This window comes from Gavialis gangeticus, unplaced genomic scaffold (genome assembly GCF_001723915.1).
Source record: "Gavialis gangeticus isolate Ggan-Ray unplaced genomic scaffold, GavGan_comp1, whole genome shotgun sequence".
Classification (NCBI taxonomy): Eukaryota; Metazoa; Chordata; order Crocodylia; family Gavialidae; genus Gavialis; species Gavialis gangeticus.
In genome coordinates, this window is record NW_017729022.1 from 277240 (window position 1) to 294307 (window position 17068).

The 17068-nt window shown below is 40.4% G+C and overlaps 1 protein-coding gene across 1 annotated transcript in view; it reads left to right on the forward strand.

Moving 5' to 3' along the window:
- The window catches only part of CTTNBP2 (cortactin binding protein 2), a 171791-nt gene that overhangs the window by 39369 nt on the left and 115354 nt on the right, over nucleotides 1–17068 (forward strand). The window contains exon 5 of the mRNA XM_019515765.1: nucleotides 7636–7860. Within this exon, the coding sequence (XP_019371310.1) occupies nucleotides 7636–7860 (225 nt within the window). The remainder of the gene's footprint in view (nucleotides 1–7635; nucleotides 7861–17068) is intronic.

Sequence of the window (17068 nt, forward strand, 5' to 3'; positions counted from 1 at the left end):
CCCCCCCCCCCCTTTGCAGCGCCCAATCTCAGCACATGGGGCAGGGACGGGGGGATGCCGATCTCGGGGCCTGATCTTTCCTAGAGAAAGGCCTCACACCACTCTTCTACATATGGGGCCAAAAGGCTGAGCACTGGTGCCATTAACTCATAGGGGTATGGTTTATGTGGCACACAAGTTACAAAAACTGATTTATGATCTAAAATCTCATTCATTTGAAGTAAATACTGATTGTGGTTGCACTTAAATTAATGGTTACTGTTACATTTGAAGCAACTTGTGGCTAGGTAGCTGAAGAAAAGAGAGCTCGGAGGAAACCTGGGAAAGAAGAGCCACTACATCAGTCTGACGTTTGTTGTTCTGCATTCCTTGTGAAAATGGTATTCTGTAGCCACATGAGAACTCATAACCAGAATTTTAATGTGGAAAAGCAGCTGTAGTTTGTCATCATCAACCACAATGGACAACCACTAGTATATCTGTATACAAAAGGCGGGGAACAAACCTATCTAACAAAAGACCAGGTATATGGTATATGGTTTTTGGACATCAGGAGGCGCTACTTCACGGTCAGGGCGGCTAGGGTCTGGAACCAGCTTCCAAGTGAGGTGGTGCAGGCTCCCACCCTGGGGGTTTTTAAGAGGAGGTTGGATGACCACCTTACTGGGGTCGTTTGACCCCAGTACTCTTTCCTGCCATGGCAGGGGGTCGGACTAGATGATCTGCTCAGGTCCCTTCCTACCCTAGAAACTATGAAACTATATGTATAACTTTATATGTATTGCTTTAACCATGAATATATGAGCTTACCAGTGTGTTTATAGTTTGGCTGAATAACTCCAACAGATGTCTGAAATCTGGTGTATAGTGTTAAATTTATTAAGATCTGCAAATATACTCTTCCTGACATTTCCAATATTAGCTTTTACAGTCTGCATTCTCATATTTTTTCTACATTTTTTATCTCTTGTCTGCTCTTAAAGTGCTGTACAGAAGTAACTTTTTTACTACCTCATCTCTCCTCAACTTGTTTGGTTAAAAGCTTTTGAAACTCCTCTATAACAGATCTCTAAGGAGAAAATATCAATACAAGCCTGTGAAAATCTGTTGAAACAATCTTGGTACATTGGAAAGGGAAATTAATAAGAGGAACTCAAAAGGAAGAACATTTTGTAAAAGGAACTCTGGCAGCCTCAATTCAGTTCCATTATTCCATAGCAGTGCAACACACTCTCATTTTTGTTTATTATCCACTGCTTTTTGAAAGACTTGGAATTTCTGAACTTTATACTTTGGAGGTAAACAAAAAGGAACCTGAAATATTTTAACCTTAGTCTTGTGGCAAACCTGTAACAGAATATATGAGCTACGTTTGAAAGCAGAGCTATCAGCCCAAATTTCTTTTAATTTTTTTTCCTATCAGCATAATTAATATAATTTAATGCGATCTATATTTAACATTCTATGTTGTATATTTTCTTTTTACATTTTACTTGGTCATCTCTGATTTCTGTTCAGATTGATGTGCTGATTCTTATGCCCTCTGACATGGTGGTTCTAGATTCACAGCGTGTCAGGATACCATTTAAATTATCCTAGACTTCTCTTATGTAAGTTTTGTAAAAGGCTATTTCTGTTTGGTTTTGTAAAACTCTATCTGCACATTAAAACAAAGAACAATAATATGTCACCATGGACAATATGCAGAATGAAGTTCTATTCTAAAACTTTTAATAGGATGTACATTCCATGTCCGGCAGGAAGTCAACAAAATTCTCTTGATATAAAGTAACAAACAATGTCCAGTTCTGCAATGATGTTATTGTGGTGTGACCAAAACAGGCATGTGGATTTTTGTTGCATTTCTTCCAAGGATATTTTAGAGCAGCACCTGTCTTTTGAATGACCACCTGCTAACTGGTATTCATTTAAAGGTGCAATGAAATCTGATCCCCAGTCCTACTAATGCTCTTCCTGCCATGCCAGACATGCATGGCAGGAGGTGTGATTTTTAGAATTGGGGATTGGATTCCAATCACACCCTGGTGCTCCTTCTGCACCAGCAGGTTGGAAGCTGGTTGCCCAGCGATCAGCTGATTGTCAGCTGGCTTTTAGGACCATACTGGGACTGAAACTGGCTGCAATGTGGTTCTGCAGAGGTGGCTATAATCAGCTGGCTCCGGAGCAGTCTTGTGGCTAAGTGGGGCTCTGGTGCAGTCTGAATCCAGCTGACAGTTTGCCAATCATCAGCTGTCTCTGAGGACTACACCAGGGCACAAGACACACGTTCGATTTAAGGTCCTATGGAAACCACACTCTTGTGTAATTTTTTTGTGGTTGGTTTCCATTTCTGTGGCCTGAACTTGTGGCCAGGTTACTATTTAAGAAGTGAGTCACAGACTAATTATATTTTCAATCTAATGACTGCCAGGAACCACTGAGTAGACTGCTAAAGTCAGTCAAGAACAGGAATACAAGACTATATTAGAAACCACTACTAAAGGCTATTGATAAAGAAACATCATAGGAAGCAAATGAGGAAAAACTGGTAAAGTAGAATGTGCATCCTTTTGCCTAGTCACCTTCTGTAACTCTTTTTTTTTCAAAATAGCTTCTATTCAAAGAAGGATTTCTCCTTTCAATCTAATTTCTGCCTAATTCTGGAGTGAAGTCATAAACACATTTGTGGCATCAGTCTGTTACCATGGAAAAGAATATCCTATAACAAATTTCAGTACTACAATTGTACCATAGCATCAAATAGGAAATAAAATTTAAATACTAAGGCTAAGTATAGACAGTCAACAAGCCCAAGGCTGAATCGATTCAGTCTTTGCAGGTTAGTTGAAGCTGCAAAGATTAAGTTGAGGAACAACTGGACATGCATTTACCTTTGATTTAGGAAATGCAGCCACGTGTCTGTAGTGGCTCAGGCCAGAAGCTGGAGGTGCTAGAGCACAGCTCTCTGTCACTTCCTCTTCCTGCTGCCCCCAAGGTCTCTCTGGGATTTGCAGTCCAGCATCACAGAAGCAGGACTCTGCAGGGTTGCTCATCACTTCCTCTTCCTGCTTCCAGTTGACTCTCAGATTTGTAGTCCACAGTCGCAGCCAGCAGTAGCTTTCAGTAAGTTTACCAGGGCAGCTCAGTACTCGGAGGAAATGGGGTTTAACCGGGAGAAGTGAGGTTTAACTCCCCTCCCCGGCCCCAGACCTCAGCCAGGATTTGCCTCGGTGGGCAGTCCCTGCCTCTTTCCCCCACCCCTAACCCTTCTCTGCTGCTGCAGACACTACAGCACAGCTCAGCCCAGCCCAGCCCAGGGCTCCAGAGAACATGCTGGGATGCTGGGGGACTGTGATTAACTTGAACCAGGAAGGGGTCTGAGACAGAAGCTTCATAAACCGGTTTGACCCAAATCACTTAAGTCTGATACTACATTCAACCAGGTATATCTTAAACCAGTTTCAGCCATTTTTAAACTGGTTTATATGCACTAAGCTTCTGTTCTGGTACAGGTTTAATCCAGTTTCTGATTATTTAAACCGGTTTATGTGTAACTTCTGTCCCTAGCCAAAAAGACTTTCCACACTGTGACTGGGGTATGGCTCACCCAAAACCACTATGGAATACATCAATTTCACAAATTTGTATAATCAACTAAAAACATACATTATCAACTTCTCTGGTCTTTAAAATGTATTAAGCATGTCATAAAAAATATTGCTTCAAAAGCACCTCTCCTACAAAATGTGGAGAAAGTCAGTGAAGCTCTATACCATTTATAAAGGTCAACTAATTGGGGCTTTAGTGTCCCAAATATGGGAAGCGAGTTACATGAACTGTAAAACATAGCACAAGAGCATATTAGGTCCACAAGTCTTGATCGTGCATGATAATTTGTTTTGACTGTCAGGTAAGTTTCTTGTAGTTGTGGGGTTTTTTTTTTACATTGTATCATTCATAAACCATACAAATATAGATTGTAATAATACTATGAAATTGTTTGCAGTGCTCTTAGTGTTATATATGAATGGAAAACCTTTATTGTTTTACACAGGATTAAACTAGAGTTAATCATTTAAAATTAGTGAATTGTCTTCCTGTAACCAGCTCAGATTATTTCTGAAGGCCTTTATCATTATCATGAACACTAATAACTAACCCATGTTAAGTTACATAAAAGATCCTTTCCCTCCAAATAACAAAACCCTCTCCATCTGAGTTGACCTATAAATGCTTCCTTTTAGTTTGAAAGACTTGTTTGGCAAAGTTTGGAAGGGGAAGGAGGGTTCTTTCCATAGAAACATTTAATTAATTTATTTTTAGCTTTTTCATTTCTCTCTTACTGTTTCAAAGCTTGGGCTTTGTCCTAAGAAGTGTGTGAGTATTGATTTACAAGTTAAATTTTGACTTACAGGGTCACATAGAATTGTTCACATAGAAAGCACAGTGTGTAGTTTATGTAGATATATGAAACTGAATTGATATTACCTCTGCTGGCTCTCCAAACCTATCTTCTGTCTCCAAGGGGTTGCATACAGCAAGGCTCTCAAGGCATCTTTGACTCCAGTATTTCTGCAACTTTGTTATTCATCGGTCATGTCTCCCAAAATTACCTTATTCCTATACTTTCACTCATAACATTGAATCATAACCCCTACCACTTTGTTTTATGCTTACCTGGAACACAGCTCCACAAAATACATAAGATACCACAAGAAGATAAGAGTTTGGGTCATGATTTTTATGATTTAAATTCATAGTGGGTGCCTCTACACATGTGCTTTACTGTAGAGTTGAAAAATTAGCTTTGCATTAAAGTGTCATAGTTTACATATACAAAAAACTAGAACTCTTGGTTCCAAAATGATCTCTTTTATTAGACCAATTGGGAAATCACAAGAAAATTCTCCTTTTTATGTAAGCTTTCGGGATCAAAGTCCCTTCATCAGGCTCTGGGAAAAGTATAGATGTCACAAGATGATAAAAAGTCCCCATAGGTAGGAAATAAACTTCATTTTTGCACACAGGGACTTTGACAAAAGGACTTTGATCCCAAAAGCTTGCAGAAAAGGACAGTTTCCTTGTGATTTCCCACTTGGTCTAATAAAAGAGATCATTTTGGAACCAAGAGTTCTAGTTTTCTGTATGTCTTTGTCTCAGACCAACACAGCTACCAAGTACATCCCTGAAACATAGTTTACATGTGCACTGGTATTAGGGTGCAGGAAATTAACTCTGCCATAGGACAGTACTATCCTATGGCAGAGTAATTTACTTTGGTGAAACGTGTAGATGGTGATGGGCTGACCTGGTGCAGGAGAGTGATTAAACTGCGGGGGTTACCTTCCACCTAGCCCTGCGCTTTAGCACCCTCGTGCTGCAGCCAGCCCTCTGCCATCTGATGTTGCCCCCCAGAGCCTGGGGATGACCCCTCCATGCCCTGTCCAACTTGGGACTGCTCTGCCCTGTCTCAAAGTGCTGTGGTCCTAGGCACATGTGCAGAAGCTGTGCCCACAAGCAATTTTCTCCAGCTTGAAGTGCACTGGAGTTTATCACATTATATTAATTGCACGTGTAGATGCACCCAGTTAGTAGCAGCCTAGGAGTCTGTGGCAATCTTTGAAATTTTCTCTGGTGATGAGGAGCTGATGGATCTGTTAAAGTCTCTAGGTGAGAACCTCTATTTCTCTATACCCTAAAGATGAGCGTACCCTGCATTTTTCTCACATAGCTTTGCAAAGGCTTCTAGGTAGGCAGTTCTTTTAGGAACACAAATCAGTGATCCACAGATGGAACAACCTGCCAGAGAGTGCTTTGACTTATTCTTACCAATCAGTGGCATGTTTATATCTCTAGTTTATTATGTTAAGTTCTCCTGTAAGGTTATTGGAATGACCTTATTTACATACATTTCTAAACTTATTCCAAAGCTTTTGTCTCAATAATATCTTATGACAGTGAATTCATTGGGTTAATACAATATTAACCCAATGAATTCCCAGCATTTAAAAAAGAAACATTGTCTTTAATCAGTTTTAAATCCATTGCTCTTTTAGTTTCATAAGCTGACTCTTGGTTCACATGTTAGGATAAATAAGAGGATTTGATTTCGTTTCTTCACTATTTTGTATACCAATATAATACCTCATGATTTTTCTCTCTAAATTAGATAGTGTCAACCTTTTTTCAATACCTTTTCTGGTCATTACTTTCACTGTCAATCTCTTGATGTATCTGTGCTTCCTATTAAAAGTTGATCCATGTGTGGGAAAGCATATGGAGAAAAATGTTTTATATTCATACATTTATGTTATACACTTTAACTATGAAGTTATCTGGATTATAGATCCTATAATGATTTTATTGTCCAAAATCTCTTCTTTGGTAGGTGATAAACCTTTTGTAATAGACCTTTTGCTCCTGGTTATGTGTCCTTCATATAGCTACATGTCCAACTCTAGGAGACCGTCTTTGCACATTCATTGTGAAAAGGTATTTTTGAAGGTTATTAACCATATACAATGGCCTTTAGGCAATCAACCCAACTTTCCGGTTTTGTTTTAAGATATGCGGCATTATAGTAGTAGTTCTTTCTGTATCTTATTTAACTGTGAAACAGTTAACTCAGAATCAGAGGAACGGTATGAAGTCTTTGACATTCTAATGCAAATTGGCTATTATTATTAGTCTCAAGATTCTTCCATGTCCAATATGCACAACTGTGAAATGTTCTGCTTATCTCCTAGTAGGACCTTAAGACTTTAGGTCTGATATTTCTGCAAGATAGTATTTTCAGAGCAGTGATTTGTAGGTCTGTGTTAACCTCTTATCAGTACTTTTTAATGGTGTGATAAACAAGCACCTTTCCTGGCCTAAATTACTGGCTTTTGTCATGTGTGCTTGGGCTAATAAGCAAAAAAAAGTTACTTTCAGTCTAACTGCTGTGAGGCCAAAGTGATGTTAAGTCTGTTCAGTAATATTCTCTTTCTGAAAACTGTATTGCATTTTGCAAATAAGTTTACACATCTAAATAGTAGAATTGGATAATTTGAAGATGTGATACCATACACTGTGTCCTAATAACAGATCCTGAGGAAATGCTGCATATGACACATTTAAATGCTTTGTTCCTACCTATCTAATCTAGATCTAATTAACTATATATAGCATGCCTTTGTAAGTAGCATGTTGTTAGAGGCTGATAATTATTTTTGATACAATAATTGCATGAAACAGAAGTTTTCATGTATTTTAAGTAACATCTTTTTAGAAAATTAAATTCTAAAATAAAAATATCTCAAAAAAATTTCAGCCTATATATCAGCTACTTTACAGGGTAATTTTTCTGTGGTATTCCTGAATCCGTTCCAGAGAATTTACTTTTCTGCCTTTAGATGGAGAAGGGAAGACTTTGTTTATTGGCATTACAAACTGCACTGATAAACATAAAATCTGTATGTGCAATATGTATGAGGTTGTCTGTTTAAGTACAAATAGGAAATAAATGCTAATTCAAAATATTTATATTTGTAATAGAAATATTTCACGCTTCTTTACTTTAGAGCTGTCTGTATGCATCAACTCTTAAAAATCCATTAATTATTATTTTTGTTCATTTGTCTTTCCATCCTGTAGGCACGCCGAAAGGAGGTTTTTATTCAGGAACGATATGGGAGGTTTAATCTCAGTGACCCATTTCTGGCCCTGCAGAGAGATTTTGAGGCAGGTGCTGGCGATAAAGAAAAGAAACCCATCTGTACCAACCCCCTCTCCATTTTAGAAGCTGTCATGGCTCACTGCAGAAAAATGCGAGAGAGAATGTCAGCTCAGTTGGCTGCTGCTGAAAACAGACAAAAGAAGGTATCATAGCTACTGCTTGTAGTCACTCACTCAATTTGTTTATCCATTTACTTTCTTATTGTGATCTTTATCTAATTTATTTGTCATCACAAATATAAAGATCAGATCAGCCTATGTTTGGCGCACACACCAAGATGCTGATTGCTGATGATATGTTATGTTCAGACTGGTCATGTTCCATGAATTAAGCACTACTTATACATGAAATAAGATTAACTCTAATGAGCCCTTGTATGCAGGCACTTCCAACTCTTGGGTTAAGAGCAAACATTTGCTCATCAGATATTTTTCAGCTCTGTTTTAGCCTAAGGCGGCTGCCTTTATACACATTTTTGCTTTACTAAATATTTTAAAGCACAAAAATCTCTTAGTCATATATGACATGAGGTTGGAATAAGCCATAAACAAAATGTCGCTATCTGAAAATTGATAATTTTTTCAATTCTAAGTTTAAAATACTGAATCTTTAAAATATTACCAATAAAGAGAGACCTATTTGAATCAACATTATGAAAAAGGATTATTGTCATACCAAAAACAGAGTTTTGTAAAGCATTTTAAATTAATTTCAAGTTTATTTTTCTTTCAACTGGATTTCATAAATTTGTTTTTGGGTCCTTCCTTAAGTTTCTTTTTTTATGAAAATGACAGATAACAAATCTAGAAGATCTTTTTATTAAATCATTGCATGAGTAATACTTGCTTTTGAAAAGTTGTAGATTAGCCTTAGCACTTGAAGTAAAAATAATCTAGAGTTCAAATACTCTTTGTGCAAAACTTTGAAAGAGTGCAGTCAGGTGTATGTTAGAAACTGTTGGAGATGTCAGTTAGGGATGGAAAGTGTGTTTCATTTTGTTTTGAGTTTGACTTGTACTGGCAACAAGCCTAGTATGGAGACCAGTTATGTTGACATAAATGTATAGTTTTATTTTAAGTAATCATAAGCTATACCACTGAAAGCACTGGGTCTGCATTATGTTTGTTAGTATGTCCATGTCAGTATAGCTATTCCAGCAAATTTCTCTAGTATAGGCATGGGAATACTCTACTTTCTGCTTTTCTGTTTGGTTCTGAAAATTCCTTCTGTACTGGAGTGGTAAACAGCCCAAACGTGTTATCCAGACAAGTGCTTAATTCTAGATAATACATACTTATAATAGGCCTTAACATGTGCAGTAGCACCTTTTACTTAATGCTAGCAACATTTCCAGTCTAGGGTGACATTTGTTGGACTGATTTGTTTTCCATGCATCTTATTTGTCCAAATAGAAGATGACCCTGAATTTAAGATGACCCCCCAGTAATTAGATTCTATACACAGAAAATTTATAAATGCATTATATGTTCCACGTAGAGAATCTAATTGTTGGAGGATTTAAATTCATCCCCCTGCCACTACTATAGACAAGGGGAGGCAGTAATGGGTCAAGCAGTGGGGGGGAAGACTGGGAGTGTAGTAGAGGGCATGTGCTAGGGTGGGCAGTGCAGGAGGAAGTAGGGGACAGGCAAGGTGGAGGCAGTGGGATAGGCAGGCAGCTTGCTCCCTGCCACCTGTCTTTCCTACTTACTCCCACTTATGCCTGTGCCCCACAGCCTCAGGCCCCTATTCCCCCTTCCCCCCATCATCTTCCTCTTCCCCCTTCCACGCAGCTTCTGCATCTCCATCCCCTCTTCTCCCTGTCTCCTGAAGTTTCTCTCCCCTGACTGCCGTACCTTTACTCCAGCAGTCTCTCTCCCTGCTGAAGCCTGGGGGCACTGAACATAGCTCCAGCCTGACCCCATAGTAGAAGTACAGAGCCAACACCACGGCTACAGGGCTGGGCTGGAGCCATGCTCTGTGCTCCAGGCTGCAGCAAGGACAGCCTGCTGGCACAGAGCAAAGGTAAGAGGGAATGCAGTGGGGATGGGGAAAGGGGAGAGATGGGGAGAAGTGGAATGGGTGGGAGAGACAGTGGGGGCTTGAGGCTGCAGGTGAGGAGTGGGAGGTGGGGTGCAGAACTAGCACGGGGCAGGCAGGACCTGTGACTCCAGCCCCAACCCGAGGTTGGGACCGGAGCCACAGCAGCTGCCTGCCCTCCCCCACATTGTATTTGATTGTAAGATAAGGGGCTTCCCCTCCCCTTATGTTAACTCTGGGGGAGTTGGGAGGGGGTGGGGAACAGACCTCACTTTTTAATCAAGTCAATATGATATTCTCCAAGCCAAAGATACATTTTGTTTTCAGAAAGCTTCAGCTAGGAGTTTGGCTATTTTTAATATGAAATATGTGGAAAAATTACCATTATAAATATAATTTTGCCATCTTTTGAACTGCTTGAGCTACCCAAGTGTTTTGGGATAGAAAGCTAAAACTCAAGAGACATGATTTCCATAGTGCAGATGGAGTTTCTTGTCACCTTTCATACTTACTGGAGAACAGTGGAGATCTGTCTGATGAAGATAATCAGACTGTTCTAATTAAAATGAAAACTGTTTTCCCATAGTACTGGTATGTAGTGGTGGATATTTTGACTTCTTTAAATTACCTATCGGGATGACTTCTATTTAAAAGGTCATGAAGAAGGATTTATTTAACATTTAAATAACCATCCATTAGAACTTTGTTAAAATATGATCCCTTCTAGACGTTTTGGACTCTATACTATTTAATTAAATCCTGCTGTCTGAATAGTGGGTCTTTTTCTAAGTCATTGAGGTCTGTGCCACATAACCAAGATGTAATACAGTATTTTGTGGTGCAGTGTCATCTAAAACATGTATATAATTCACAAAATTTCTACTGGAGGTTTGGTAAAATACATTTGAAAAAAAATCTTCTCTCCAAATCCCTCCATCTCAAAAGATTTGAGCCGTTTTGCAGACCAGACTCCTTTTTAACTGTTACCACCATATGGTTGACTATTTTGGTTTATTGCATCCAGTGGGACTATTCATATAACAATTCACCAGTGTCAGTGAGCAGTCTGTATGTGTCCTGAAGTAATTAAACATGCATTTCAAAGTGTTTGTAATTTCAGGTATAGCTTTAGAATTCTCACATATTGTAAAATAATAAAATATTTTACTGTAGGCATTTCAGTTTGGAAGTAAAGGATATAGTATTTTTACTTTTCAGAAGGAAATGTAAGTGTTTTAATAAATCATAATTTTAGGAAAAAATACTTCAATCTTAATTTATCTGACAGTTTGACTTAGAGGTGTCTGAATTGTATGAAGCTCCTTTTTAAATAGGCATTTAACTTATACACTGAAATTTAATAAAATGTGGCTTTCCTAATGTGTATATAAAGTACTACCCTGGAAATCGTCAGTGTAGTCCCTGTTTTTATTTAGTGTTAAGAAAGAAGAATGTTTAGATGAAGAGTGTTTGAAAACCAACTTGCTGAAGTTAAACAGGAAATTTTCCTGGGTCAGTGCCATCACTTTCTGGAGAACCTATCCTTTCATATATACTTTGCAAAAAGTCATCAGTTAAATGGTAAAACTACAGCCTAGACAGAGCAGTTTCTCAGGCCTTCTAAGCTCATGGCAATATGTGGCAATGCTTAAGAAATACTCTCTTCTCAACGCTCCATTACCCAAAAAATGTCCATCAGCCATGTGTTTCCCCTCACAATCAGTTCCTTCTCAATCTTTCAAATCCATCTGTGGGAGAGTTAATGAAATTATTTTGGGATACACCATTGACTTGATTAACTAATCATTAGGTACATATTCCTCTTCCCCCTCAGTTTCCTTTTATAAGCAGGTAGAACCAATTGTTGGCACTGGGATTATGACCTTATTCCAGGCAGACCCAAGCTCTCAGACCTGCCACAACTTCTTCCATTCAATAATAAGCAAATTTTATCGATAGACAGTGATAGCAGATAAGAGTAATGCAGGCAAGGTAAGCAAAATTCTGCTTTTCCCCTCTTCTTTCCCCCTTCTGAATTTATATCTGCCATTCCTAAGGCTGTTGCAGAGGGAAGGATACATCTGGCCAATATGCAAGCTTCACCCTGTGGTTCATCCTTGAATGTCAGATGCCTGGAGGTCAAGGTCCATGGCCCAACTCCAACCCTAACCCCGAGTGGGGTGGGTGAGACAGGCGTGGTGGTGTGCCCTCTGTTCATGGTGGCCTCAGAATCTGCCCCGTCAGGGACATTTTGGTACTCTGAAAATCCCTCCTTCTATATCTTTTCCCTCTTCTGATGACTCTTCATTTCCAGATACCATTGATTTGGTGTCCCTATGGTAGTCATACTATCCACATTCTGTCAGCATATTTCTTTGTTTCAACAAACCCATCATATGTACACATCTTAATTTGGTCATTTACTGGTGTCTTAATTTGGTTGTGCTTCAGCCTCCTAATTTGGTCCATCCACTAAAACTGGAAATCTCCAGGGGCTCTGCAGCTGGTCACTGTGACCTGGCCAATGTGGCAAGCCTATTTTGTGTTATGGATTTTCAGGGAACCGTGTGCAAATTCCCAGTCTGTTTATGCCCACTTGTACATTGGCCTCAGAAAAGGTGTCTGCCTTGAAGGAAACTTTGTCACAAACAGGCTTTTAGAAACCAGTTAGCCCCTGCCATTCCCCTGGACCATTGTTCTGATGCATGTCTACTTCACCTATAAGCCAATTCCTAAAAGCAAATCTCTAAATATCAGGTTTTTTAGCCATCATCTACTCCTTTGTTTTTTTGAGCTGATATTTTCACAGGGAACAGGATTGGGGAGTGGCCTTTTGCTTCCAGTGAAACTGCAAATTGTCCTGTATGGGAACCGAAGACCAACTCTATTAACAAGGAGGGTATCCCTCCACTTATTCATATTCTTCCCTTTAAGTTGAAAGAGATGATACAATTTTTCACAATATGTAAAAATATATTTTTGCAATAAAGAAATGGAAGATGTTTATCTTTGGCTTTTAAAGAGTTGGAGACCCTTTAGCCAAAACAATCTTTTAGAAGCAAATAATTTTGAAATGTGGTTGAGAGCATTCTTTTGCTAACACTAACTTAATGTGTCAGATATAGCTACTGCTACTTGATAATTCAATGTAATTAGATCATGACACCTGAAACCAAACTTTCGTCTTACTTTATTTACATACATTTTGCCAAGTCATTACAGTGAACATGCTTCATTTCAGCAATCTGAGTTACAGTATTAGAATAAAACTTATATCTGATAGGATTGAATGGTTCTTGGTATTACTATGACTTGAACATTGGGAGCAATGCCACAATCTTTTATCTTTGGTTTACAGTATTCACAAGTCAATTATAGTATAGAATAGTAGTATTTATTATTAAAGAGTTGTTGTTCACCTTTTCTCTTGAATACTACTTTGCTATGGAGGGCTTGGTTCTGCATTCAGGAGTGTCTCTTGAAATGTTCTGAATATCAGAGTGACACATTGACTTCACCAGAGTTGAGGGGACCTGGCACATTACTGGGTGAAGCCCAACATGAGGATCAGTAATAGTCATGTATCTGATTTATTTTTAATTTGAATAATAAAAGTGGAGTTGAAAGAAAAAAAAAAAAAAAAAAGAGGCCTGGGGGCTCTGGTCAAACCCTTCTTCTTTCTAAAATACCTGAGGGCTCCATAATGGAATCAGTGGGACATCCAAAGTCAGAGGATGAGATTCTTCTTTGCATTCAGGTGGAAGGGAAAAGGATGGGAACTGAGGTAGTCTTCAGTCAGAACTAGAAGTTATTACATATTACCTTTTCTCTGGAAGCTGAGGGAAGAAGAACAGGATAGATCTGTCTGAATAGAACTTGCATAAATACTTTTCCCCCTTAGCACCCACTCTCTGATCCTGTGAGAAACTGGATATTAAGATAGATTTTTACCTGTGGTCAGACTCAGTATAGACATCTCTTATGTTCTTTGAGCTGGGTCTCTGAGAGTCCCTTCACACACTCAGGCCATTTTATCCAGCATAAAGCAGGAAGAGAACGAGTGCAGATCAGAATCATGCCAAAAGGAACTTAACTATAGGGTGAACAGAAACTGAGATTTTTAAAGTTAACAAAGGGCAAATTGAGCATGATTTAGTCCTTTGTAATCATGGAAAGAGAGAATGTTTTAGTGTTACAATATGAGGTGGAGGAGAAGGGAAGATAGAAAATAATCTATTATTGTTGTCAAGCTTAGGAGCAAATGGGACAAAGGACTGCCCCCTTCCCAAAAAACTCAACAAACTGGGGACTGAGACAAAAGACAATGATATAGAACAGGGGTAGGCAAAATATGGCCTGCGGGCCAGATTCAGCTTGCCAAGCTATTCTATTCAGCCTGCATGGCCCCTAAAAAAATGTAAAATTGATTATTATTTATCTGTCTAAGCTGACAAGGCTCCAGTAGCGGTAGGACCCAGGGGCAGCAGCAGCAAGGCCCAACCAGCTCCACCTCACCTTCCCCCAGCCCCCTCCACTCCAACTCTCAACTGGAAGCCTCTGCCTAGCAGAGGCTTCTGGCCTCGCGACCGAGGGGCTGTTCCCCACTTCCCTCCACCTGAAGGTGCAGTCAGATAAGAAAAGGGGGAGGAGAGAATCACTGGTGATGGCCCCAGTCTGCGGGGGCCCGGCTGGCTTTTGCTGTGTTCTGCAGTCCTAGCCATGCAGCTGGGAACCGCGCACTGCTGAAGCGACAGGCAGGTGGGCAGGGGAGATGGGAGAAGCGGCGGCAGCAGCAGGAAGGTGGGGATATGTTGGTGGCAGCAGCAGGAGGCAAGGGTGAGGAGTAGCAGCAAGTGGGAGGGCAGGAACGCAGCGACAGGTGGGCTGGAACATGGGGCAGGAGTGCGGGATCTGCGCTGGTAAGGGCCCAGGGTGGGAGCGGTAGGAGTGCAGAGCCTGAGGTGGCAGGGGCTCTAAGGAGCCAAGCCAGTTCTGCCCTTCTGCCTGCTGGGGCAGCAGGAGCCGGTGCAGCTCCCACAATTCTCGCCTGGCTCCATATGGTGCTGGCCAGACCAGGCTGGCTCCAGCACCATGCAATTCCCAACTGTATGTTACAGTAGATGTTTGATTTTTAGAATACATTTTTTTTTCTGGTTTCAAGATAGCAACCCCCTTGCCAAAAGAACTTCTGGGGGCCAGGTGAGGGACTTCTGGTGGCAAAGGTCAGAGGTTAGGGGGTGGGTCTTCTGGTCCCAAGATGGCAACCAGGGGGTGGGGCACCTGTCAAGGTGCAGGGCTATCCATGCGGCCCTCAACAGCTTGCCAAAATGTATTAAGTGGCCCTCCAGCCAAAAGAATTGCCCACCACTGGTATAGACCCACAGGGGATTACAAAAGGACCAGATGAAAATATTGGTCAGCATGACAGATTGTGGTATCAGTACTTCAACTTTTCAGTAAATGTACTTTTTTCAAGATTATTTTTTCGAGGGAGCGGTGGGGGAAGAGCATCATGGCTAATAAGTATATAGAAGTAAAAGTTGAAGAAAAAATATGAAGTGACATTCCATGTATAACTGGGGAGCATTTCCCAAGCTTGAGGGGCAGTATGCATAAAAGAGGAGAAAGCAACAACAAAAAACCCCCACTTGCTTTAGATTTTAACAGGTGGGTGATGAAGGCTGATATCCCAGGCCAATTTTATGCAGAAGTCAAACCTTCATGATACTGAAGGAGAGAGAATTGGTAATCTGAAGGTAGATTGTTAACTGTACTGAAATTTTCTTTAAATTCTTCACCTTAATGTAAAAACTGCCATAAGTTATACCAACATAAATGCATTGTGTGTCCATCCTCTAAGCCAGTAATTCTCAACTAGGGTGTCTTGACATCCTTTCAAGGGTGCTGCACAGTGTTAGAACTGTTAGGCATACAAATATGATTCACAAGATAAACCCGTAGATTTCAAATAGGAATCCATAGTGTTAAAAACATTCTGACCTGTTATGGTCTTCACTGAGTTCTTTGCAACAGAAAAATTACTCTGATAGTTTTTCCATAGTCAAAAAAGCAAGTGAAAACTAAGTTGGCATTTTTCAAGAGGTGCCTTGAGTCTAATAACAGGTGCCACAAGTCAGATGAGGGGTGCCTTGAAAATAAGAAGTTAAGAACCACTGCCATAAACTTTTTACTCTGAGATAACACATTGTTACGTCCAAGAGTGGAAAATAATGGGAGAAAGGGGTAGGAACAGAACATATGCCATCTCATCTTTTGCTTTCCCGTTCAAAGAGGTTACCCCTAGAAGAGACAGTGCTTAACAAGTTAGAGCAATGGCCCTCAACCTTTTGGCTCCCATTTTCTTATTTCATGAGAGAATGAGCAAGACCGTAAAGAGTGGTTTAAATAGTCCCATCGCATTACTCCCACAAGAACATACCCTGTCTTTATACAGGGTTTGACACCACCTGCGCCCGACGACTACCTCTCTCCTTAGAATGACTCACAGTCTAGTAACGGCATCTTGTTGTTTGTGATGGTATACTTCAAGTAAGTAGGGCTCTCAGCCAGAATATTTCTTTATTAATCTTCAAGAAAGGGAGGAAAGTGGATCCGGCTAACTATAGGCCCATCAGCCTGACTTCTATCCCCGGAAAGATCTTAGAAATGTTTATTAAAGAGGCTATCCTTAATGGACTGGCCGATGCCAACATCCTAAGGGATAGCCATCACGGGTTTGTTGCGGGTAGGTCTTGCTTGACCAATCTCATTTCTTTCTACGACCAGGTGACCTATCACCTGGACAAGGGAGAAGAGATTGATGTCATATATCTTGACTTCAGAAAAGCCTTCAATCTGGTATCCCATGATCACCTCTTGGTGAAACTGGCCAGTTGTGGCCTTGGGTCCACCACGATCCACTGGCTGGAAAATTGGCTCCATGGTCAGACCCAGAGGGTAGTAATTGGTGGAAGTAACTCATCATGGTGTCCTGTGACCAGTGGGGTCCCCCAAGGTTCTGTCCTTGGACACATATTGTTCAACATCTTCATCAATGATTGGACATTGGAGTCAGAAGCGTACTGGCCAAGTTCACCGATGACACCAAACTTTGGGGCAAAGCATCCACGCCAGAAGACAGGCGGGTGATCCAGCTGACCTGGACAGGCTCAGCAAATGGGTGGATGAGAACCTGATGGTGTTTAACACCGAAAAATGCAAGGTTCTCCACCTTGGGGAAGAAAAACGTGCAGCAACCTTATAGGCTCGGCAGTGCTACACTGGCTAGCACTACGGAAGAAAGAAACTTGG